This window comes from Salmo trutta, chromosome 4, assembly GCF_901001165.1.
Source record: "Salmo trutta chromosome 4, fSalTru1.1, whole genome shotgun sequence".
Lineage (NCBI taxonomy): Eukaryota > Metazoa > Chordata > Actinopteri > Salmoniformes > Salmonidae > Salmo > Salmo trutta.
In genome coordinates this window covers 43,657,653-43,681,672 of record NC_042960.1, presented here as the reverse complement: position 1 = coordinate 43,681,672, position 24,020 = coordinate 43,657,653, and the positions used below count along the sequence as shown (strand labels likewise).

Genomic DNA, 24,020 nt, shown 5'->3' with positions numbered 1-24,020 from the left:
TGGGGGGTCACAAGAGTACGCTATTATCTTATTTAAAACAAATCTGAAATCTATTTATATCATTGGCTGTCAAATGGGTCTCTTGTAGGGAGGTGAAATCAATATTCTACATCGTAACTACTCTAAACATCAAATTATCTTGATAGGGCTGTTCAAGTCTCAAACACTTAAAGTTAAAAGGTTAAACATCTGTCTCTGAATGGGTCCAATAATAGCTAATGCAGTCGAAGTGTGGAGACAGGCCAATAGACATCTCATGATGTCATGATCTCATTCCCTTTTCACAGCCATTCCCTATTATGGAACAATAACCTAATCTTAATCAGGCTCAAACCCTTTGTTTTTCCTCAATGGTCTAGTAGAAATACTTTCACCCTCAGTGACATCTTTGATAACTTCGATCTTGGAACTTTTCCAAGACCTCAAAGAATCATATAATCTCCCAGTGATTTCCTTTTTTGTTGTTGCTTAGTCTCCGCTCGGATCTAAAAGCATACGCAGTACCCTGGGATTCCCTTGTTGCCACCCATCCCATGGTTGAGACTCTTTTGAATACTCCCAAATCTGTTGGACTGGTCTCCACTCTCTTCTCCAAACTTAACTCGTCCGACACCTGCGGTCACTTCCATCTGTAACAGAACTCCTAGGTTTTGGAGAACAGATGAACTGGAAGGTGACATAGAACAATATTTTCTCATCATAATTTTTTTTCTTCTCACCAGTTAACTTATTCATTAATTCCAAAATCGTAATAATTCCCAAGAGAAAGCTGGCCGGTAGACCTGAGTTGGTAGTCCTTTGGATGCTGACACAATATGGGGACACCCTGCAAACCTCACATTTAAAATGAATAAAAATAAAAGCTTCTACTGTTATTCTATATCAGATATAAACGCAAGCCACTATAGAGGGGATACTGCTACAGTCAAAGAATAACCCAGCCTGAGTTCATCAAGACTCCAAGGAAAAAAGATAAACACATCAGAGAAGAGCCAAAAAATTGAAGTGCACATGCTATTTTACTAGATTCAATAGAACAATGACTTTAGAATACATTAGAATACTTTTTTTGTGTGTTTCGAGCCTCACAATTAAGGATAGGTAGGTCAGAAATTGTATAAGGGATGTACAGGGGGACAAAGTAAACCTGTAAGGCTTAAGGATGTGTCCCAAATAAAATATTGTTCCTGCATAGCAGTCAGACGTCCTTTGTCCTCGTCTTGTCGTGTCCCCGTGTATATATATGTTAACATATTTTCTTCGCATATATTTTCATATATTTTTTTCTAAAAACTCAACTTCAAAACACTCTCCTGCAACCCGCCTCACCAATTTAAAAAAAAGTATTATTTACCTCAAATCTGAAATCCACAACAGAAGCTAGCCAGAAGTTAGCCAGTTCACTAGCTAACGTTAGAACTCAGCTAACCACGGTTGGCGGTCATCAGCTATCCCTTAGCTCGAAAATGCTATCACCAGTTTTGTACAACGCGACTCAGACCAGAGCATACCGGACCTATTTTCTCTCCATATCCCCGGATTTCTACCGCAAGCTCTGGACATTTACACCTGGATCTTGCAGCTGCTATCCGAGTGACTATTGGTTAACGTCGGTCCAGGAGCTAACATCAATTATTCCGGAGCTAGCCAGCTGTAGAGTTCCATCAGCCACTCCTGGGCTACAATCACCTATCCGGACCCGTTTTACTGCCGATGCGGAGCCCCATCGGGCCTTCACGACTGGACTATCCAACGTTATCTGCCCGAGGGAGTTATCCAACTGTCCCCTCCATCGCGACGTAACCTGAACGCCCATCTGCGGCCAGCTAATCGTTAGCTGTGTTATCGGCTGCTATCTGAATAGGTCTATCAGCCAATTTTCTTGGGCCACTATAACTATAACTATTTTGCCAATTGGATTGGTCCCCTCTACCACACGGAACCCCACTAATCTACCGACGGAAATGCAGGAGGTGGCTAAAAACAGACCATCTTCTGCCAACTTGCTACCCATGGCCCAGCTAGCTGTCTGACTCGCCGTGACTGCAACCGACCTCACTACTCACTGGACCCTTTTGATCACTTGGCTAAGCATGCCTCTCCTTAATGTCAATATGCCTTGTCCATTGCTGTTCTGGTTAGTGTTTTTTGGCTTATTTCACTGTAGAGCCTCTAGCCCTGCTCATTATACCTTATCCAACCTCTCAGTTCCACCACCAACACATGCGATGACATCACCTGGTTTCAATGATGTTTCTAGAGACAATTTCGCTCTCATCATCACTCAATGCCTAGGTTTACCTCCACTGTATTCACATCCTACTATACCTTTGTCTGTACATTATACCTTGAAGCTATTTTATCGCCCCAGAAACCTGCTCCTTTTACTCTCTGTTCCGAACGTCCTAGACGACCAATTCTCATAGCTTTTAGCCGTACCCTTATCCTACTCCTCCTCTGCTCCTCTGGTGATGTAGAGGTGAATCCAGGCCCTGCAGTACCTAGCTCCACTCCTATTCCCCAGGCGCTCTCTTTTGATGACTTCTGTAACCGTAATAGCCTTGGTTTCATGCATGTTAACATTAGAAGCCTCCTCCCTAAGTTTGTTTTATTCACTGCTTTAGCACACTCTGCCAACCCGGATGTCATAGCCATGTCTGAATCCTGGCTTAGGAAGACCACCAAAAACTCTGAAATCTCCATCCCTAACTACAACATTTTCAGACAAGATAGAACGGCCAAAGGGGGCGTTGTTGCAAACTATTGCAGAGATAGCCTGCAGAGTTCTGTCCTACTATCCGGGTCTGTACCCAAACAATTTGAACTTCTACTTTTAAAAATTCACCTCTCTAAAAACAAGTCTCTCACCGTTGCCGCCTGCTATAGACCACCCTCTGCCCCCAGCTGTGCTCTGGACACCATATGTGAACTGATTGCCCCCCATCTATCTTCAGAGCTCGTGCTGCTAGGTGACCTAAACTGGGACATGCTTAACACCCCAGCCATCCTACAATCTAAGCTTGATGCCCTCAATCTCACACAAATTATCAATGAACCTACCAGGTATCACCCCAAAGCCGTAAACACGGGCCCCCTCATAGATATCATCCTAACCAACTTGCCCTCTAAATACACCGCTGCTCTTTTCAACCAAGATCTCAGTGATCACTGCCTCATTGCCTGCATCCGTAATGGGTCAGCAGTCAAACGACCTCCACTCATCACTGTCAAATGCTCCCTGAAACACTTCAGCGAGCAGGCCTTTCTAATCGACTTGGCCCTGGTATCCTGGAAGGATATTGACCTCATCCCTTCAGAAGAGGATGCCTGGTTATTTAAAAAAAAAGCCTTCCTCACCATCTTAAATAAGCATGCCCCATTCAAGAAATTTAGAACCAGGAACAGATATAGCCCTTGGTTCTCTCCAGACCTGACTGCCCTTAACAAACACAAAAACATCCTGTGGCGTTCTGCATTACCATCGAACAGCCCCCGTGATATGCAACTTTTCTGGGAAGTTAGAAACCAATATACACAGGAAGTTAGAAAAGCCAAGGCTAGCTTTTTCAAGCAGAAATTTGCTTCCTGCAACACAAACTCAAAAAAGTTCTGGGACACTGTAAAGTCCTTGGAGAATAAGAGCACCTCCTCCCAGCTGCCCACTGCACTGAGGATAGGAAACTCTGTCACCACCGATAAATCCAATATAATTAAGAATTTCAATAAGCATTTTTCTACAGCTGACCATGCTTTCCACCTGGCTACCCCAACTCCGGTCAACAGCACTGCACCCCCCACAGCAACTCGCCAAAGCCCATTTTTCCTTCTCCCAAATCCAGTCAGCTGATGTTCTGAAAGAGCTGCAAAATCTGGACCCCTACAAATCAGCCAGGCTAGACAATCTGGACCCTCTCTTTCAAAAATTATCTGCCGAAATTGTTGCAACCCCTATTACTAGCCTGTTCAACATCTCTTTCGTGTCGTCTGAGATTCCCAAAGATTGAAAAGCAGCTGCGGTCATACCCCTCTTCAAAGGGGGGGACACTCTTGACCCAAACTGCTACAGACCTATATCTATCCTACCCTGCCTTTCTAAAGTCTTCGAAAGCCAAGTCAACAAACATATTACCGACCATTTCGAATCCCACCGCACCTTCTCCGCTATGCAATCTGGTTTCAGAGCTGGTCATGGGTGCACCTCAGCCACGCTCAAGGTCCTAAACGATATCTTAACCACCATCGATAAGAAACAATACTGTGCTGCCGTATTCATTGACTTGGCCAAGGCGTTCGACTCTGTCAATCACCACATCCTCATCAGCAGACTCAATAGCCTTGGTTTCTCAAATGATTGCCTCGCCTGGTTCACCAACTACTTCTCCGATAGAGTTCAGTGGGTCAAATCGGAGGGCCTGTTGTCCGGGCCTCTGGCAGTCTCTATGGGGGTGCCACAGGGTTCAATTCTTGGGCCGACTCTTTTCTCTGTATACATCAATGATGTCGCTCTTGCTGCTGGTGAGTCTCTGATCCACCTCTACGCAGACGACACCATTCTGTATACTTCTGGCCCTTCTTTGGACACTGTGTGAACAACCCTCCAGACGAGCTTCAATACAACTCTCCTTCCGTGACCTCCAACTGCTCTTAAATACAAGTAAAACTAAATGCATGCTCTTCAACCGATCGCTGCCTGCACCTGCCCGCCTGCCCAGCATCACTACTCTGGACGGTTCTGACTTAGAATATGTGGACAACTACAAATACCGAGGTGTCTGGTTAGACTGTAAACTCTCCTTCCAGACTCACATCAAACATCTCCAATCCAAAGTTAAATCTAGAATTGGCTTCCTATTTCGCAACAAAGCATCTTCCACTCATGCTGCCAAACATACCCTCGTAAAACTGACCATCCTACCGATCCTCGACTTCGGCGATGTCATTTACAAAATAGCCTCCAATACCCTACTCAATAAATTGGATGCAGTCTATCACAGTGCCATCCGTTTTGTCACCAAAGCTCCATATACTACCCACCACTGCGACCTGTACGATCTCGTTGGCTGGCCCTCGCTTCATACTCGTCACCAAACCCACTGGCTCCAGGTCATCTACAAGACCCTGCTTGGTAAAGTTCCCCCTTATCTCAGCTCGCTGGTCACCATAGCAGCACCCACCTGTAGCACGCGCTCCAGCAGGTATATCTCGCTGGTCACCCCCAAAGCCAATTCCTCCTTCGGCCGCATCTCCTTCCAGTTCTCTGCTGCCAATGACTGGAACGAACTACAAAAATCTCTGAACTGGAAACACTTATCTCCCTCACTAGCTTTAAGCACCAGCTGTCAGAGCAGCTCACAGATTACTGCACCTGTACATAGCCCATCTATAATTTAGCCCAAACCACTACCTCTTCCCCTACTATATTTATTTATTTATTTATTTATTTTTGCTCCTTTGCACCCCATTATTTATATTTCTACTTTGCACTTTCTTCCACTGCAAATCTACCATTCCAGTGTTTTACTTGCTATATTGTATTTACTTCGCCACCATGGCCTTTTTTGCCTTTACCTCCCTTATCTCACCTCATTTCCTCACTTTGTATATAGACTTATTTTTCTACTATATTATTGACTGTATGTTTGTTTTACTCCATGTGTAACTCTGTGTTGTTGTATGTGTCAAACTGCTTGCTTTATCTTGGCCAGGTCGCAATTGTAAATGAGAACTTGTTCTCAACTTGCCTACCTGGTTAAATAAAGGTGAAATAAATAAAATAAAAAATAGTTCCTCAGACACATATATACAATCATTAGCCAGTTTATTAGGTACACCACCCCATTCATTAAAATGGTTCGCTGCTATGGCCGGCTTCCTGAGCTTTTCACGCACTACAGTGTCCAGGGTTTACAGAGGATGGCGCGACAAACAGAAAACATCCAGACAGCAGCAGTCTTGTTGGCGAAAACAGCTCGTTGATGAGAAGTTGAAGGAGAATGGCAACAATTGTACAAGCTAACAGGTGGGCCACAAGCAGGCAAAAAACGGCGCAAAACATCCGACGTGCAGAACAGCATCTCGGAACGCACGACTTATTGGTCCTTGTCACGGTTGGGTTATTGCAGCAGACGACCACAGCAGGTTCCACTCCTATCAGCTAAAAACAAGAAGAAGCGGCTCCAGTGGAAACTCGATCACCAACACTGGCCAAATGAGGAGTGGAAAAACATTGCCTGATCTGACAAATCCCTGTTTCTGTTGTCTCATGTTGATGGCAGTGTCAGGATTTGGCATAAGCAGCATGAGTCCATGGCCCCATTCTGCCTGGAGAAACTGGGGAATTTAGGAGGAACCAGGTTGGACAAGCCCCCACCCTCATCAATGGGCCCACTGTGGAAACAGTCAATAACTTCAAATTCCTCTGCACACACATCTCAGAGAAGCTGAAATAGTCCAACCAATAGTCCAACCATACCGACACCGCGGTGAAGAAAGCACGACAGCAACTCTTCAACCTCAGGATGCTGAAGAAATTCAGCCTGTGTAAGAAGACCCTCACAGTGTTCTACAGGAGCACCATCGAGAGCATACTGTCGGGCTGCATCACAACTTTAAAAAAAAAAGGCCAATAAAATACATTTTTAAAATGATAAATTCAAGCATTGCATTTCCAAACGCACTGTTGGGTGTACACTACCTCCCCTACAGGACACCTAAAACACCAGGTGTTGCAGGAGGGCCAAGAAGATCATCAGGGAACCCAGCCACCCAAGCCATGCCCTGTTCTCCCCGCTTGAATCACTCAGACACATCATGCCAACAACTGAAAGACTGGCCAATAGTTTCTACCCTCAGACCACCAGTCAGCTGTCCAGAAGGACAACCACTCTGCAACACTCCACCAATCAGGCCTTTATGGTAGAGTGGCCAGACGGAAGCCACTCCTCAGTAAAAGGCACATGACATGCCTCTTGGAGTTTGACAAAAAGCACCTGAAGGACTCTCAGACCATGAGAAACAAGATTCTCTGTATTTCCCTAGAACTGTTAGCAGGGTAGCTCGTCTGGGTGAGAGGCACCGGGGTTCGCCACACAGCTGGTTTTCCCTTTACAAACCATAATCGTTAGTAGTCCTTGCCACATGCGTCTGGCGTCAGTCATTGAATTTTGATTAGACTTTGTCCCTGTACTGCCTTTTCTGTTTGGGATTTGTACCATTGTCACTATTGGGCCAACGTCTTCTATGAATTTCCTAATGAACCACGTGACTAAGTCTGTATACTCGTTGACGTTATTGTCGGAGGCGACCTGGAACATTTCCCAGTCCACGTGATCAAAACAGTTCTGTAGCATAGATTCTGATTGGCCAGAACAGCTTTGTACAGTCATTACCACGGGTGTTTCCTGCTTTAATTTCTGCCTATAGGCGGAGAAGCAGAATGGCAGCATGATCTGATTTGCTGAAGGGGTGGGGAGGGAGGGCCTTGTGACCGCCCCAGCTAGGCAAATAACATCAGGTCTCTTTTCTACCATCGGGCCATCAGACTGTTGAACAGCTAGAACCTAGCTGTCTACCGGCCTGCACCTTACAACCGCCTGCACTGACTCTCCACACATGCACATTCACCACTGCTGTTACTATGTGTGCCACTGATTTTAAATCAACAACTTTATTTCATGTCAAAATGCTATGACAGCTGTGGTTAATTTTCTCACTATGAGGGGCACACACAAATCTCATAAACATACAGAACACATACACTGATATTTACTGTCTCTGTGTATACAGTACCAGTCAAAAGTTTGGACACAGCTACTCGTTCAAGGGTTTTTCTTTCTTTTCACTATTTTCTACATTGTAGAATAATTGTGAAGACATCAAAACTATGAAATAACACATATGGAATCATGTAGTAACCAAAAAAGTCTTAAACAAATCAAAATATATTTATTTATATTTGAGATTCTTCAAAGCAGCCACCCTTTGCCATGATGACAGCTTTGCACACTCTTGGCATTCTCTCAACCAGCTTCATGAGGTAGTCACCTGGAATGCATTTCAATTAACAGGTGTGCCTTGTTAAAAGTTAATTTGTGGAATGTCTTTCCTTTTTTATGCATTTGAGCCAATCAGTTGTGTTGTGACAAGGTAGGAGTGGTATAAAGAAGATAGCCCTATTTGGTAAAAGACCAAGTCCATAATATGACAAGAACAGCTTAAATAAGCAAAGAGAAACGACAGTCCATCATTACAAGACATGAAGGTCAGTCAATTTTCAAGAACTTTGAACCTGGCTCTCATGAGGACCGCCACAGGAAAGGAAGAGACAGAGTTACCTCTGCTGCAGAGGATACATTCATTAGAGTTACCAGCTTCAGAAATTGCAGCCCAAATAAATGCTAACAGACACATCAATATCAACTATTCAGAAGAGACTGCGTGAATCAGGCCTTCATGGTCAAATTGCTGCAAAGAAACCACCACTAAAGGACACCAAAAATAGGAAGAGACTTGCTTGGGCCAAGAAACACGAGCAACGGACATTAAAGTTGGAAACCGGTTTGGTTCCAACCGCCATGTCTTCGTGAGACAGAGTAGGTGAACAGATGATCTCTGCATGTGTGGTTCCAACCGTGAAGCACGGCGGAGAAGGTGTGATGGTGCTTTGCTGGTGACACTTTCTGTTATTTATTTAGAATTCAAGGCACGCTTAACCAGCATGGCTACCACAGCATTCTGCAGTAATACACCATCCCATCTGGTTTGCGCTTAGTGGGACTATCATTTGTTTTTCATCAGGACAATGACCCAACACCTCCAGGCTGTGGAAGGGCTATTTTACCAAGAAGGAGAGTGATGGAGTGCTGTATCAGATGACCTGGCCTCCACAATCACCCAACCTCAACCCAATTGAGATGGTTTGGGATGAGTTGGACCGCAGAGTATGGGAAAAGCAGCCAACAAGTGCTCAGCATATGTAGGAACTCCTTCAAGACTGTTGGAAAAGCATTCCAGGTGAAGCTGGTTGACAGAATATCAGGAGTGTGCAAAGCTGTCATCAAGGAAAAGGGTGGCTACTTTGAAGAATATAAAATAAAACATATATTTAGATTTGTTTAATGTTTTTGTTGGTTACTACATGTTTCCATATGTGTTATTTCATAGTTTTGATGTCTTCACTATTATTCTACAGTGTAGAAAATAGTAAAAATAAAGGAAAACCGTTGAATGAGTAGGTGTGCCCAAACTTTTGACTGGTACTGTATAGTATATATACGGACTTTCACTCACTTTCTTCCCACATGCCGTTTCTCTCATTCTCTTTTTCCCCCCCATACACACACACTTAAGCACCTGATTCATAATACCAGCCCCCATGGTCCAGTATCCCACTGATTTGTGTGAATAGTGATCTGTATCCAGAGACACAGGAAGGAAATGCCTTGAGCTTCACAATCTCTGTGTCATCTGTCTCGACTCGGAGACCATACAGGACTCCATCCTGCCAAGACCAACTGTCTGCAAGGCTCCTCAGTCCTCAAGGACCACTGTCTCTGTCTGAAGGACTATGACACTCAGGGCTAGGAGGACCACAAAAGCTCAGAAGGAGGCTGTGGAAGCCCTCAGTATTTGCTGGTAAAGAGAGGTTTGAACTAAGGGCTATAGCATCTATGGGGATTTGGAAACCGTATGCTTATGTGTTGGTAGGGGCCTTGAATGTAGGTACTAGTGGCTACAGTCAGTTAAGGTAGTATGAACCCACTCTTACACTCAGAGATACACACACAAACACATTTATACTTACTGTTGTGGATGAGTAGGTGGCGCTGTAAAGAGAAGGGGGTGCGGAATAGGGCTTTGCACTCCTCACACTGGAAGGGTCTTTCCTCCGAGTGAGTCTGGAGAAAGAACAGGAAAGCACTCATGGTTAAAGGGATACTTCAGGATTTTAGCAAATGAGGCCCTTTATCAACTTCCCCCAGAGTCAGATGAACTCGTGGATACAAATTTTAGGTCTCTGTGTCTAGTGTATGAAAGAAGTTTGAGGTAGTTTCATGAGCCAATGCTAACTAGTGTTAGCGCAATGACTGCATGCTAGCTAACTCTAGTTAGCATATTGGGCTGTGGGCAGGTGTGTGTGTGTACGGGGAAAAAAAGTGTCATTGCTAAAATCCAGAGGTATGCCTTTAAAGTACATGGCATCACTAAACACTACTCCTCTTTACCAGTGGAGGCTGCTGAGAGCTCTTAATAATAGCTGGAACAGAGCTAATGTAATGGCATCAAACCATGTGTTTGATGTATTTGATACCATTTCACATATTCCGCTCCAGCCATTACTATGAGCCCGTCCTCCCCAATTAAGGTGCCACCAACCTCCTGTGGTCTCTACATATTGGTATATACATAATGTACCAGTTTCCTTCTTTTCTATTTAAATGTATTGACATAGAGTGAATAAGTATTTAATGTTTGCGGTCGGTTCATGAGAACAGCTAGCCGAGCTAACATGGAGCCCTGACACCCCCTAAATATAACTAAACAGTTCTCTAAACTTCTCATCGTAGTTCAATCTGAGCGCTGTCTCCAGTCTGTGTTGATGTGGGATCAGATGTGTGACCATTGGGGTTGGGGATAGAGTTTGGGTTAGGCTCCATGGCTGATTTGGTTTGTTGACTTGATGAAGACAAGTAGCTTGAAGGGCTTAGGTTCAAAGTGCTTGTGTTTATCTGTTCCCCCGCTCCGACCTGTGTTTGAGTGACACCCCATTCCCTTAGGTAAACATGGGAGTCTTCAGGGGGGAGACAGGCCACTGCCCCTACAGAACCCCAAAGACAACTAAAGAGACCTCTGGTTTTAGGCTACCAATAATAATATTAGCTCTGAACCAGTGAGAGTATGCTTGTGTGTTTGCTTATGTGTATGTACAAGAGCATTCGGAAAGTATTCAGACCCCATTACTTTTTCCACATTTTGTTACGTTACAGCCTTATTCTAAAATGTATTAAATTGTGTTTTTTCCTCATCAATCTACACACAATACCCCATAATGACAAACCAAAAACAGGTTTTTGCAAATGTATAAACTGAAAAAAACTCAGTACTTTGTTTAAGCACATTTGGCATTGATTACAGCCTTGAGTTTTCTTGGGTACGACACTATACGCTTGGCAAACCAGTATTTGGGGAGTTTCTCCAATTCTTCTTTGCAGATACTCTCAAGCTCTGTTAAGTTGGATGGGGTGCGTCGCCGCACAGCTATTTTATGGTCTCTCAAGAAATGTTCAATTTGGTTCAAGTCCAGGCTCTGGCTGGGCCACTCAAGGACATTCAGAGACTTGTCCCGAAGCTATTTCTGCGCAGTCTTGGCCTTGTGCTTAAGATCGTTGTCCTGTTGGAAGGTGAACCTTCACACCAGTCTTTGGTCCTGAGCGTAATGGAGAAGGTTTTCATCAAGGATCTCGATGTACTTTGCTCCGTTCATCTTTCCCTCGATCCTAACAAGTCTCCCAGTCCCTGCCACTGAAAAACATCTCCACAGCATGAGGCTGCCACCACCATGCTTCACAGTAGGGATGGTGCCAGGTTTCCTCCAGACATGACGCTTGGCTTTCATGAGTTCAATCTTGGTTTCATCAAACCAGAGAATCTTGTTTCTCATGGTCTGAGAGTCTTTAGGTGCCTTTTGGCAAACTCCAAGCGGGCTGTCATGTGCCTTTTACTGAGGTGTGGCTTAAATCTGGCCACTCTACCATAAAGGCCTGATTGCTGGAGTGCTGGTTGTCCTTCTGGAAGGTTCTCCCATCTCCACAGAGAAACTCTGGAGCTCTGTCAGAGTGACCATCGGGTTCTTGGTCACCTCCCTGACCAAGGCCCTTCTCCCCTGATTGCTCAGTTTGGCCGGGCAGCCAGTTCTAGTCTTGGTGGTTCCAAACTTCTTCCATTTAAGAATGATGGAGGCCACTCTGTTCTTGGGGAAGGCAACGCTGCAGATATATATTTTTTACCCTTCCCCAGATCTGTGCCTCAACACAATCCTGTCTCGGAGCTCTAAGGACAATTCCTTCGACCTCATGACTTGGTTTTTGCTCTGACATGCACTGTCAACTGTGGTACCTTATATAGACAGGTGTGTGCCTTTCCAAATCATGTCCAATCAATTGAATTTACCACAGGTGGACTCCAATCAAGTTGTAGAAACAGGATGCACCTGAGCTCAATTTCGAGTCTCATAGCAAAGGGTCTGAATACATATGTCAGTAAGATATTACTATTTTGTATTTGTAATAAATTTGCAAAAAAAAATGTAAACCTGCTTTCGCTTTGTCATTATGGGGTATTGTGTTTAGATTGAAAAAACTATCATACATTTTAGAATAAGTTTGTAACATAACAAAATGTGGAAAAATTGCTTTATTGCACCTTTATTTAACTAGGCAAGTCAGTTAAGAACAAAATTCTTATTTACAATGATGGCCTACCAAAAGGCCTCCTGCGGGGACAGGGGCTGGGATAAAAAAAAAATAGGAAAAAACACACATCACGACAAGAGCGACACCACAACTCTACATAAAGAGAGACCCAAGACAACATAACATGGCATCAACACCACCTGACAACAACATTAAGCAAACACAACATGGCAGCAGAACAACATGGCAGCAGCACAAAACATGGTACAAACATTATTGGGCACAGACAACAGCACAAAGGGCAAGAAGGTAGAGACAACAATGCATCACGCGAAGCAGCCACAACTGTCAGTAAGACTGTCCATGATTGAGTCTTTGAATGAAGAGATGAAGATAAAACTGTCCAGTTTCAGTGTTTGTTGCAGCTTGTTCCAGTCGATAGCTGCAGTGAACTGAAAAGAGGAGCGACCCAGCAATGTGTGTGCTTTGGGGACCTTTAACAGAATGTGACTGACAGAATGGGTGTTGTATGTGGAGGATGAGAGCTGCATTAGGTATCTCAGATAGGGGGGAGTGAGGCCTAAGAGGGTTTTATAAATAAGCATCAACCAGTGGGTCTTGCGACAGGTATACAGAGATGACCACTTTACAGAGGAGTATAGAGTGCAGTGATGTGTCCTATAAGGAGCATTGGTGGGAATTCTGATGGCTGAATGGTAAAGAACATCTAGCCCCTCGAGAGCACCCTTACCTGCCGATCTATAAATTATGTCTCCGTAATCTAGCATGGGTAGGATGATCATCTGAATCAGGGTTAGTTTGGCAGCTGGGTTGAAAGAGGAGCGATTACGATAGAGGAAACCAAGTAAAGGGGTCTGAGTACTTTCCGAATGCACTGTATGTGCTTGATTATACTAGGCTATACATGCCATCACTTAAAAATCTTGCCTAAGTTTCAGCCTTATCTCCATCAGTAGAACTTGCATATTAAAAACCACCCATTTAAATCTGGAGCTTTCCGACCCTTCCTGTTCCCTGCTCACCTTCTTGTGGTTCTTGTAGACATTCCGGTGGGCAAACTCCTTCCCACACAGCTTACACTTGTAGGGCTTGTCTTCGCTGTGGATGATCTTATGGGCCGTCACCTGATCCAGACGCTTGAACGAACGACTGCAGATCTCACAGGTGTACGGACGTTTCTCTAACCAGAGACAGACAGACAATCAGAGCGAGCGAGAGAGAGATAGTGAGATAGTATACAATGTCTGAGTGTAGCTCTGAGTGCACGTGTGCCCTCTTACCTGAGTGAGTGATCATGTGGCGTTTGAGCTGATTGGTAGAGATGAATTTCTTATCGCAGGCAGTACAGTCAAATATCTCGTGTACCTAGAGATACATACAGTACCCAAAAGACCAGACACACAGGGTGGTTAAGTAAGCGTTAGAGATCGTGGTGTGAAGTGATCAGTGTTGAGGTCAATTCTGAATTGAGTTGCGAATCGCTCTTTAATTCCAAGGAAGCAGAATTGTAATTCAACTTCAATGAAAGGAAGTAGAATTCAAATGGCTTATTTATCTACACATCACCATAGACATTTTTATTTTGACATTATGTATGGTTACCATAACCATGTAACGTAAGGTTGAAACATTTGATTTTTAAAACTCATTCTTCTAAAAAAAATGTAATAATTACATTGGTAAGGAAAGAAATTCAGAAATTCCTAATTGACCCCAACCCTGGAGGTGACACAGAAAGAAAGAATTTCTTGGCTCGCTGTATTCTGTACATGACACTGTGTGACCTATTCCACACTTGCAGGTAGGAGAGTACATTCAGAGACACACAGTGACACTTTTACTCCTTACTCAACTACGTCTGCACACAGAAATATAATTAAACTGCTGAAAACTTTGAATCCCTCGTCTGCTCCGAGCATGGATGTAACAATAGCACATTTGATAGCTCTTCTGCCTAATGCTACAAAATGCTAAGACTGAATAGCTCCTCTGCTCAGAGCTTCTATAATAAAACGAAGATTGAGCAGTTCAGGCAAATTATCACAATAGCTGGTTTAAGAAGCTTTTGTGCAAACTTGTCTTTATGGAAAGTTTGATCACTCTTGTGCTACGTTGTAAAGTGTCTTTGTCTGAAGTTCAGCTGTAATACGTCTTCTGTTCCATAGAACTTTGGTCCAACAATTTTTTCTCTTTCTTTGCTTAATGCTTTTTAAACCTCAGAAAATGATTCTTCCAATGACTTTTAAAACATTTCTGAATAGCCTAAGTCATACAAGAGAAGAATGAAACACTCATTGAATTCAAGTTTGTGACTGACCCACATCTCCCTATCAAATCACATTTTTCTGTGACTACTGTCAATGAGGAAAGAGCCTCTCACAAAGACAGAGACATTAACACAGCAAATTCTGCTAAAAACTTCTTCAAGTTCACATGTACCACATATAGAATTTATAGAACTGGCTTTTGACAGCATGAAAAGGTCAGAATATGGCAACGCACTCAAATACATAAGGTGGAAGTTTAGAAACACAATATGAAAACTGATCGATTGACTGGCAGGTTGGTTGGTTGGTTGGTTGATAGGTGGATTGATATGTTGTAGAACTATCTAAACATTTCTTAATGATTAACAGTTGCTGATAAAGTGTTTTCGTGATGAATCACTTCTAACCCTGTTCAGTTCATTAGAGTGGAGGAATAGTAATGTCTTCTGATGAATCTATTGGATAGATGTTGACAGGGAAAATGAAGCCTCACCCAAACACCAGCTGAGTTCACTGGTCATAAATATCAAACCCTCATTTGGATGGGAAGCCAAACCAATCGCAAAACAATCAAATAACTCACTGCAAACATATTTCATTTCATGCAGATGAAAATGCCTCACTGTGAGATAGTTTGTGATGGGAATACCTTACCTCCATTAATCTCTAAAAGTAATGTAATATAATGGTTTTGTGGTCCTGTCATTTTTCCATTTGATTTTTTTTCCTAAAGAGGTCAATCTCTGAGAGGAAGAATCCTGACGCCAGGGTTGGCCTTGTCTACTCGCTATGCCTCTTAAGTTTCATGAGAGTCCGTGGGGATGAGCTTGTGAAATGAAAACCAACCTTTCTCTACTGTCACACGGTTTGAAAATGTAACAACTTCAACATAAAGCCAACCTCCTACTGAGAGAGAAGAAGAGTGAGACAGGAGCAGACGGTGAGCATGGGATTAGGAAAGGGATAGGGACGCAAAGGAATGGAAGAAGAGACGGATGGATATGAAGGAAATAGACCTTAAAGGAAGAGACATGGCCAGTGTGAAACCAGCACTAGCCCTGGACCCTAATACCAGAGGGATAGGTGGGGCCAATAAAACATACAGCTTACACCTATCCAGTCCTTCCAGATCTCTGAAGGACCAAACTGTGTCTAGGAATACGGGCTAAAGGTTGGCCAGAGAGAGTGTAACAGTGAGACAGTTAGGTAGGTGAGACAGTGATGTTGTAGGTAGGAGCCAGACCTTACGATGTTCCTGGAGATTCAGTAAGGAGGAGCATTTCCTGTTGCAGATGGTGCACATAAGCTTCCGCCTGGAACTTCCTGAAACACAATGATTGGACAAGCAGAGTGACCAATCCTGCTCTACATGTCTCAATTTACAGTGTGATAATGTGGTGGCTAGCAATGGCAAAAATGGTCAGGGCATTCCACATGTTAGTGAACAGCATCATCGCTCACCTGATGGCAAAGCCAATTCCATCTGAAGCACAGCCAGACAAACACACACAATGAATCAGATAATCACCTGAGGTCAAAGTTGAACTACCAGATGTACAGTCAGGTCCAACATTATTGGCACCCTTGATTGTATGTTAAAAAAAAAAGAATCTGAAAATTATATTATTTTATACTAATACAATCGCTCAGAGAAAGAGATTTTGTTTGACAACCTTTAAAAAGATAGGGGTCAAAATTATTGGCAAACCCGTTTTCAGTACCCCAGAACCCTCTCCTTGGGAAGATAACGACACAGCCTTTTCTAAAATGTTTTCTGAGAAACATTGGGAGGGATCTTAAACCATTCCTCAATAAAGAATCTTTCCAGATCCTTGATATCCTTCGTCTGCTCTTATGGACTGCCCTCTTCAATTCAGACCACAGGTTTTCAATAGGGTTCAAGTCCGGAGACTGAGCTGGCCATTGAAAAATGTTGATAGTGTGATTAATTAACTATTTATTTGCGGATATTGATGGGTGCTTAGGGTTATTGTTGATGGGTGCTTAGGGTTATTATTAAGATCAGCTATGAAAAAGCCAACTGACACTTACTCTTGAGTTGCTGACTTGTTGCTGGTCATTTATGAACATTTGAACATCTTGGCCATGTGCTGTTATAATCTCCACCCGGCACAGCCAGAAGAGGACTGGCCACCCCTCATAGCCTGGTTCCTCTCTTGGTTTCTTCCTAGGTTGTGGCCTTTCTAGGGAGTTTTTCCTAGCCACTGTGCTTCTACACCTGCATTGCTTGCTGTTTGGGGTTTTAGGCTGGGTTTCTGTACAGCACTTTGAGATACCAGCTGATGTAAGAAGGGCTATATAAATAAATTTGATTTGATTTGATATTGTCTTGCTAGAAGGCCAAGTGTCAGCCTCCTGGCAGAGGCAACCAGGTTTTTAGCTAAAATGTCCTGGTACTTGGTAAAGTTCAAAATGCCATTGACCTTAATAAAGGTCCCAGGATCAGTGGACACAAAATAGCCCGATAATATTGAAGATCCACCACCATATTTGACAGTAGGTATGAGGTACTTTCTGCATATGCTTCCGTTTTTTGACACCAAACCCAGCACTGGTGTGCGTGGCCAAAGAGCTCTATTTTCATGTCATCTGGCCATAGCACCGCCTGGAGTTCGATAAATGGCATTGGCACTTGGATTTGAACCGATGCTATGGATAGTTGACAAGAAAATAGAGCTTTTTGGCCACGCACACCAGTGGTGGGTTTGGCCTCGAAAAACGGAAGCAGAAGCATCCACAAAGAAATCGTTAATTGACCCCAAAATCAACATTTTGCAATGGCCATCTCAGTCTCTGGACTTGAACCCCATTGAAAACATGAAGTCTGAACTGAAGAGGGCAGTCCATAAACGCAGACAAAGGATATCAAGGATCTGGAAAGATTCTGTATGGAGGAATGGTCTAAGATCCCTCCCAACATGTTCTCCAATCTCATGAAACATTTCAGAAAAAGGCTCAGTGTCATCCTCGCAAGGGGAGGGTGCTGGAGTGTTATTGAAAACAGTGGTGCCAATCATTTTGACCCCTATCTTTATTTTATTTGTATTACTTGTTAAACAAAATCTGTTTCTCTGAGCAATTGTATTAATTTACCAATGTATTTTAACATACAATGTTGCTCAGTATTTGTATTATTTATTTTATACAGTCTTTTTTGCTCATCTTTATCAAGGGTGCCAATAATTTTGGACCTGACTGTATGTTCTCTTCCGAGTAGCATAAACAAGACACTAATAAAAGCCGCCTGCCACCACTGTACTCATCTAGAAATGTACTGGACAATTACAGCTCACTTCTTTATAGTGACAAAACCTGAACTCCCCCATTCTCAACATTTATTTATGAGTCACGTGTGTCACATCTGTAGAGCTAAACCACATCCCCCCTCGCCTACACACTCCTGAGACTGACCAGACCGGTTAAAAGATCAAGGCAGATACGTATTTCTACTCATCATCATTGTTGGCTGCGTCTGTATATATTCACTACCTGCGTATGTGTGAGACGGAGACCGACCTGTGTGGACGTTCCCTTTGTGTTTCTTCAGAGCGTCTTTGCTCTTGAACCTCTTCCCACAGCTCTCAGCCTTACAGATGAACCTGGCGTCTCCTCTACACGCCTCCTTGTGTTGGTCATAACTGCACGCACGGGGAATACAGACACAGTCACACACACACAGGAAGTCAGACAACTCAGACAGATAGCAGCCCCTGTGTGCATGTTATGCTACTCTGTAGGTTTGTGTTCTAGTTATGTAGGCCTACCTGGACTCTGAGCTGAAGGTGATGTGGCAGAGGGAACACTGGTGGTGGCCTCTGGAGGAGTCTCCTGAATGACCCAGGGTCTCAGCACAGTGCAGAACACTGAGGGGCAGATAAAGGAGGTGTAGAGATATTAACCGAAATACTGTAGAAGATAATACTAGTCACAAAAAAAAAATCAAAGTGGCCTACATTCAAAGATTCAATCATGGACACCCTTACTGACAGTACTGGCTGCTTCGCGTGATGTATTGTTGTCTCTACCTTCTTGCCCTTTGTGCTGTTGTCTGTGCCCAATAATGTTTGTTCCATGTTTGGTGCTGCTACCATGTTGTGCTGCTGTCATGTTGTGTTGCTACCATGCTGTGTTTTCATGTGTTGCTGCCATGCTATGTTGTTGTCGTCTTAGGTGTCTCTTTATGTAGTGTTGTGTTGTCTCTCTTGTTGTGATGTGTGTTTTGTCCTATATTTAAAAAATGTATTTTTAATCCCAGCCCCCTTCCCCGCAGGAGGACTTTTGCCTAAAGAAGCATTTGTTCTTAACTGACTTGCCTAGTTAAATAAAAGGTTACATATTTTTTTTAACAGGAAACTAATAGAGAGGCTGAATCGGGTGGATACATTTTTTACTGGAGTGTGTGCAAATCTGTCAGTTCCACTATATGATCCACTTGGTAGCATACTTCTGTGGAACTCAAAGAATGTCAGGTAAGTAGAGTAGAGAGATGATGTAGGCTACACACTGGCGCTGCAAGGCTTGTTTGATGGGGAACTTCTTGCCACAGTTCCTGCACTTGTACTCTTTCTCCTCTGTGATTGGTCTCTGGTGCAGGCTCTGGAGGTGGGCTGCTAGGATCTCCTCGCTAGGGAAGCTGCTCTCACACAGCAGGCACGGGTGGTCCTCCTTCTTGATCACCAGTTCTATACACACACACACACACACACATTACACACACACGGACGCGCACACATATTACCCACTTCAAGCAAACTGTTGAACAGACAAAACAGGGTTTATTGACATGGTTGGTGTAAAACTTTGGTAGGCATGTACCCATTTCAATAAGATGTTTGGCCTCTTTGCTGTCTTCATCTTCCTCTTTGATGATTTCCTCTTCCTCATCCTCTTCCTCTTCCTCCATATCACTGTCCAGGTAGCCTATCAGCATTTCTGTGTCTGTCTCAATGTCGTCCACTGCCAGGTAGAAGATATTCTCTCCGTCCTGAGAGATCAGAACACACACACACACACAGAGGAAGAAAGGGGTTAGCTGAAGGTTAAACTCATTGAACCTAGACACTCGTCTGCTAAGGCTTGATTAAGGTCAGAGGTCAAGCACTCAAACATGTCGTCATTACCTTCCATATACCTAAAGGCCCCGCTCTAATGAAATCAAAGCGTAATTTTCTTTTGGCTAAGGGATTTATAAATACACATATATATTAATTTAACAGGGAAAAACACAATAAATGTCACTTTTGATGTAACACAGAGCTCTAACACACATGAATGACCTTTGAATAAGTAATCACTTTTAGCACTCTGGAATGAATGACAGAACCTCAGCCAGACGACCACAGATCCTGTTCTTCTTCCCTTCCTTCTACAGTTGTTTTCCCTTCTTCCTCTAGTGAACCATTACGTTCTTAGAGAGCTGACATTTCCCAGGCCAAACCGTGACTGTGTGTGTGTGTGTGTGTGTGCGTGTGTGTGTGTGGTTTTACTATCCTTGAAGTTCTCACAAGGATAGTAAAACAAAGGAAAATTCAACAATTGGGGACATTTCGCTGGTCCCCACAAGGAATATTTTTATTTTAGGCTTAGGTTAGGTTTAGGGTTACAATTAGGCTCAGGGTTAGGAGTTAGGGTTAGGTGTTTAAGTTAGGGGTTAGGGGAAATAGGATTTTGAATGGGAATCATTTGTTTGGTCCCCACAAGGACAGTAAAAGAAAGGTGTTTGTGTGTTTAAGCGCATAAGCTAAGGCCCTGTACACATGATGTGTGTGTTCATGACTTTGGCTAATAGATCTGATTGTGAATGGGTTGTCTGTGTTTGTGGGATTATGGATATAATGAATCTGATCTTAATCACAGTGACTGACATGGTTTGTTCAATTTAGAAGGGATGTTCATCTGTTAGAATGTAAGCGATGCACAAGGTACTAAGAGAAGATTTACATCGTAATTTCAGACACCGAGTGGGAGTTACTTACAGCTACGAAAGACACCTCATGTTATAGTCATCAAGCAAAACCACCTTCATATCTCCTTCTGATACGGCAGGCTTGATCAGCAGCACATGGTGCAATCTGCACAGGCAGACGAAACAAAAAAAATCCATATTCTCCATCTTCACTTCACTCCCACTATCTATCTCAACTCACTAACTAACTATCCCTCTTCTATCTTTTTCTCTCCGATGTCCATCTTCTCTCTCGCTGCTTTTCTCTCTCTCACCCCCTTCTCTCTCTCGGAGATGTGTGCTCACACAGAGCTCTTCCTGTGTCTGTCCCTGTGGAGATAGTAAGACCTTCAGACCTATCTTCAGAGTGGGGCTGTACCTGGATGGCTGCCAGGTTCTTCTCTTCTTGCGATGGCGCCTGGTGGACAAAACGCAGCCAGTTGGCATGGCGAGGGTTACTGGCATCCAAAACATAGAGCACATCACCTTTACTACCTCGGACCTGCAACAGAGAAACAAACAAGCCTATCAAGGACATGAAATAGCGTTGGCTCGCATTCATGTCTTATTTCCATTCAGATTTAGCATCTTGACCTAGCTTTCTGTTCATCTGGACATGCAGTTTTAACAAACTAAATCACAGTTGCTATGAAGAAAAACCTGTGATATAAAACAATGTGGTTCTATCCAATATAACATGAATGTTATAGGCTACTAGATGATTATACTGTAGTTTCACATGTAACCACGCCTGAATTCTTTATGGCTGACAGATATGCAATTACAGATACACATAATCTCACTGATCAGAAATGTTATTAAGCGTGTCCCTTATATCAAATCAATTCAAAAACTCGTGATGGGGATAAAACAGAACTGCACTTTGATTAACAGAGGCACAACATATGGGTGGAGTTTGCCAAACCAAGACTCATTAGAAAACCAAGACTCTACAGTCAAGAAGAGTATGTGCATCAAACTAGCTGCTCCGATTAGGCATCCCCTGTGCTGTATCTGAACTGCCACAGAATTCAAGAGAGTGCATTTATTCAACTATTTATCCTTTCATTTTAATGGTAGGCCTACACTGAAAATAAATATAATGCATTGTATTATACACTGAGTGTATAATTGAGTTGCCCTCAGAACAGCCTCAATTTGTCAGGGCATGGACTCTACAAGGTGTCGAAAGCATTCCACAGGGATGCTGGCCCATGTTGACTCCAATGCTTCCCACAGTTCTGTCAAGTTGGCTGGATGGTGGACCATTCTTGTTACACACGGAAAACTGTTGTGCTTGAAAACCCCAGCAGCGTTGCAATTCTTGACACACTCAAACCGGTGCGCCTGGCACCTACTACCATACCCCGTTAAAAGGCACTTAAATCTTTTGTCTTACCCATTCACCCTCTGAATGGCACACATACACAATCCATATCTCAATTTTCTCAAGGCTTAAAAATCTTTGAGAAGAGCTTACCAAGAAAAACATCCAAAAGGACTAATTCAAGGCAAAAAGGAGTTGGAACATTCAGCCAAAAAAAAGGCAGAGATGGATTAAAGTGAGCAAAAATAAATCAATTGTACAGGACGCGAACAGGTGACTGACGTTTGGACGTCAAGCTGACATCTTCCTCAGTGACCTGACCATTGTACGTAGCTCCTATTTATATCCCAGTGACCCACTGAGACACAACAATGTAAACCAAGTATAATGATAATATCTTCAAGGTAAATGGTCAATAATAACACAAAATAATAATAGAAAGGGTGTGTCTCGTTAATCAATATGCCATGTCAAAATATACATAGGTGATTATGTCAGTACTCAGACACTGTTGATCCTTAAGGGGCTAAACACTGCCTTTGTTTTGGTTGAGTGCTCCAACTCCTTTTTACCTCAAATTAGTCCTTTTGGAAGTTGTTCTTGGTAAGCTCTTGTCATGATTTCTGTCATTGTTGTTGAACAACCCTCCTTTCCTTTGTTCGCTGAAGCTCGAAGGCCCATCTGAACGCTAAAAATCCTTCTTTAATATGTAGCCTTCCCTTCATCCACACGGATCAACATGGATTTAACAGGGGACAGTAATAAAACGATCATACAGTAGCTTTCACCTGGTCAGTGTTTATCATGGAAAGAGCAGGAGTTCCTGATGTTCTGTACACTCAGTGTATATAGTATATTTATCATCTATCTATTGTGCTTTATGAAGAGAAATCTGTGCTGTGACTGCAGTGCCATCACCTCCCACATCAGTCTGGTGTCCGTGCTCTCATCCAGCTCACTCTGCAGTTTCTTTTCTCCAGCGAAAGGGCCAAACTTTTCCCCCTGGGAAAAAACACACATTGTCAGAATTAGTGTACAGGATATTTATTTTCTTTTTTACTAGAGGTCTTTTCCAGAACTGTCAGGGGTTATGTGAAGGTAACCATATATAAATTGTGCTATGTAATAAAGCCCCCCCCCCCCCCAGTACAACAGTATAGGACTCTATAGTATTATAATAAATAGTATTGTCCATGAATTTATCCTATGCATTTCACTTTGGACCCACTAGTAGTAGTAGACTAGTTAAAACACGCTACACGGGGGTGTGAGCAATGTGTTCCAAATGAATGAAGCTTTCACGTTTAAAGTTTTGAACAATGTGAGATTACATAATGAATGAACTTGAAGTAATAAAAGATGGTTTGCACCATTGTCAACTTTGCTACAATATTGTGGAATAGCCTACAAACCCCGATGAATGTTGAATATGAAAGTTAAATGACAGCATTATGCAATGAAGCAATGTTATAATGTATCAACAAATGTGTTAAAGTGTAACATACGACAGTCCTGACTGGGCATAGTGGAGTGAGTTACAGTAGTGCTGAAATCACAGTTACAGTATCTAGCTACGTGGCACTTTACGTCAGAGCAGCATTCGTGTACGCTACGGCTTTAGGTTTTGGAAGCGACTTGCAAAAGAACACAAAATGCGAACAGAAAACTGCCTAGTTCTCTATTTCACCGACTTAGTTTTGCACGTTGGTAAATATATTCATACCCAAAACATACAAAGTTGTCCTGGCCTAAAGAACAAACCTTTTTCACTCGTCTCGCCGTGTAAAGCCCGATTCCATCCTGGACCTTAGATGATTTCAAAGAAAATCTATCTGGCACGTACATACCCAACATTGTCATTACTCTGAACGAATCCCTAAAGTGATCATTCGAAACAATGCCGCCGGCAAAAGTAATGAATATTGTCTGTTTTCGCAGGGAGTTTTCAGCGGGTTGTTTTTCCGTAATTTGGTCCAGGTTCAACTTCCACTCTTGCTGCAAGACTGTAGCGGAACGTCCTGATTGGTTGA

At 43.1% G+C, this 24,020-nt stretch overlaps 1 protein-coding gene across 1 annotated transcript in view; it reads right to left on the bottom strand.

Annotated features, from left to right (window-relative positions):
• The window catches only part of LOC115192403 (PR domain zinc finger protein 5-like), a 66,910-nt gene extending 42,890 nt beyond the window's left edge, over positions 1-24,020 (bottom strand). Inside the window, exons 1-11 of the mRNA XM_029750875.1 lie at positions 23,752-24,020; positions 22,909-22,992; positions 21,043-21,165; positions 19,535-19,703; positions 19,224-19,401; positions 18,484-18,582; positions 18,236-18,357; positions 15,942-16,021; positions 13,712-13,796; positions 13,454-13,611; positions 9,803-9,896 (exon numbers count right to left, since the gene is read on the bottom strand). Coding sequence (XP_029606735.1) covers positions 9,803-9,896; positions 13,454-13,611; positions 13,712-13,796; positions 15,942-16,021; positions 18,236-18,357; positions 18,484-18,582; positions 19,224-19,401; positions 19,535-19,703; positions 21,043-21,165; positions 22,909-22,992; positions 23,752-23,850 — 1,291 coding nt within the window. The 5' untranslated portion in view covers positions 23,851-24,020. The remainder of the gene's footprint in view (positions 1-9,802; positions 9,897-13,453; positions 13,612-13,711; positions 13,797-15,941; positions 16,022-18,235; positions 18,358-18,483; positions 18,583-19,223; positions 19,402-19,534; positions 19,704-21,042; positions 21,166-22,908; positions 22,993-23,751) is intronic.